At 40.5% G+C, this 2,045-nt stretch overlaps 1 protein-coding gene across 1 annotated transcript in view; it reads right to left on the reverse strand.

Moving 5' to 3' along the window:
* Positions 1-304, reverse strand: part of LOC128511695 (olfactory receptor class A-like protein 1) — a 966-nt gene extending 662 nt beyond the window's left edge. Inside the window, exon 1 of the mRNA XM_053484672.1 lies at positions 1-304. This exon is cut by the window's left edge and continues 662 nt beyond it. Coding sequence (XP_053340647.1) covers positions 1-262 — 262 coding nt within the window. The 5' untranslated portion in view covers positions 263-304.
* Between the last annotated feature and the right edge of the window lie 1,741 nt (positions 305-2,045).

A 2,045-nucleotide genomic window follows, 5' to 3' on the forward strand; every position in this document is an offset into this window, starting at 1 on the left:
AGACGAAAATGACGCCTTTGCAACCGGTGTCATCGAAAACGTTCGCAATGTGAAAGGTAGCAAAAGTTTCAAGCACACACCGAACTCCTACCACTAGCAGATTGGCCAGGGCCAGGTGCAGCACGATGGCGTCGGCAGTGAGGAGACACTTCTCGTGGTGCAGTGCCATCAGGTAGGCATAGATCACAGCAACGTTGCCCGGGATTCCCACCACAGACAGAGAGAGATACAGAAGCCCGCGTGTTAGAAGCTCAGAATCCATCGCTAATCTCACCAAGATATCAATAAACCTGACGCTGCAAATCAATACATCATTTTAAAAACATCTTCAAAGTACTTGTTACTTGTTGTTGTTAAAGACAGCTCTTTCTGTGACTTGTCAAGAACTGAGCACCTCCATGTCATTCTTATAGGCGTTCTTTTTTTGTTTTTTTTTGGGGGGGGGAACCACAGGGAGCGTGAGACACTGCACGGTCCAGTGCTCACCCACTGAGGACTCACTCTCACCTGCTTCTCATTAGCGGAATGACGATCCCCTGACTCACCCACCACATACATGTATTAAGTAAATTCCATCACACAGTATGAGTTCATCTCATATATTAGCCACGCTAACAGCAATCCTAAACGTGTTAACTTTAACCACATGAAGATTTAATCTTCAGTAAAGTGTGTGTCATGGTCCAAGTTATCGTAATAATATCTACGGTCTGTTAATCGAGTCGCAATGTAAACTCAGACACTTAGTAATACAGTATGCAAAAGGATATCCATAGCTGTGTTTCTACCATGTTAATAACTAATAACAAGGACAAGACAGCTTAACATTCTCTCATTCAGGAAAACCAAAAAAGGTTCAAGTTTAAACAAGAAATCAAAGCGTGCACTGTACTGTATTTTCGTACCTAGCCCCAGGAGGATTCCTCAGAATGAAGGTTCCCTAAGCGAAAGGTTTCACTTTGTGGCCATGGAATATTCTCAACATAATAAAATCTATTCATAAAGTCAGTCTAACATATCAGTTATAATTGATTAATGTACATTAATTCCACTGTGGAAGCAGTGTTTATGAGAACGGGCCACTATAACAATGTGTTATGGATTTAGCCGTGTACATGTGCAGCACAAACAGCACCACACCTCTTATGTGTTATGAAATGTCAATGCTATTTATATGGACCCGCCGTATTTACCATGCTAATGACTCTCTACTTACTAGCCATGTGAACCACACTGAGCTTATGAGTCCAAAGTGGTCAATTACAACATTCATTTATTCATTCATTCATTTATTCATGTATTTATGTTTTTAAAGCCCTATTATCCTGTACAGGCCTGGAAGCTCTCACTCCCTGTGCTTAAGTACAAACTGTCCTGTTTGTACATCAATTATTAATTAAGAGTAATTATTGTCAGTGGATTGAATACATCCTTGTAATACTGCAGACATGTGCATGTGTCTAAGACTTCGCCCAGTACTGTATGGCAGCAGACTTTAGTCATGAGACAGGGAACACTGTAGATGTGGGGCCAATCCATCGCAGGGCATATACAGTACGCACACACACACACACACACACACACACACACTCATTCACACATTACAAACACCAATTAGCCTACTTTCTATGTCTTTGGCCTGTGGGAGAAAACCGGAGTCCCCGGAAGAAACCCACCAATCACAGGGAGAACATGTAAACTCCTCGCACATAGACCCAAAGCAGGAACTGAACCTTAACCCTGAACCTTAACCCTGAACCTTAATTTATCATTTAAAAAATCTTAAAAAAAAATAAAAAATAAAAAGACTATATATTTATATTTATATATGTACCTATTTACCAACACACTAAACCCAGTGTCAACATGTTACCTAATGCTGAATCATGCTAACTGTGCAGAAATGTCCAGATAACCAGAATCACATTTAAATGTTCACATCTACTGTACCATACTTTTAAGTAAAAGCAACAGCACTATAGCACCCTCATGTGGGGAACCTGTGAAAGACCTTGTAATGAGTTAATGTACAGTACAGTAGTGTG

Source organism: Clarias gariepinus, chromosome 23 (assembly GCF_024256425.1).
Source record: "Clarias gariepinus isolate MV-2021 ecotype Netherlands chromosome 23, CGAR_prim_01v2, whole genome shotgun sequence".
Lineage (NCBI taxonomy): Eukaryota > Metazoa > Chordata > Actinopteri > Siluriformes > Clariidae > Clarias > Clarias gariepinus.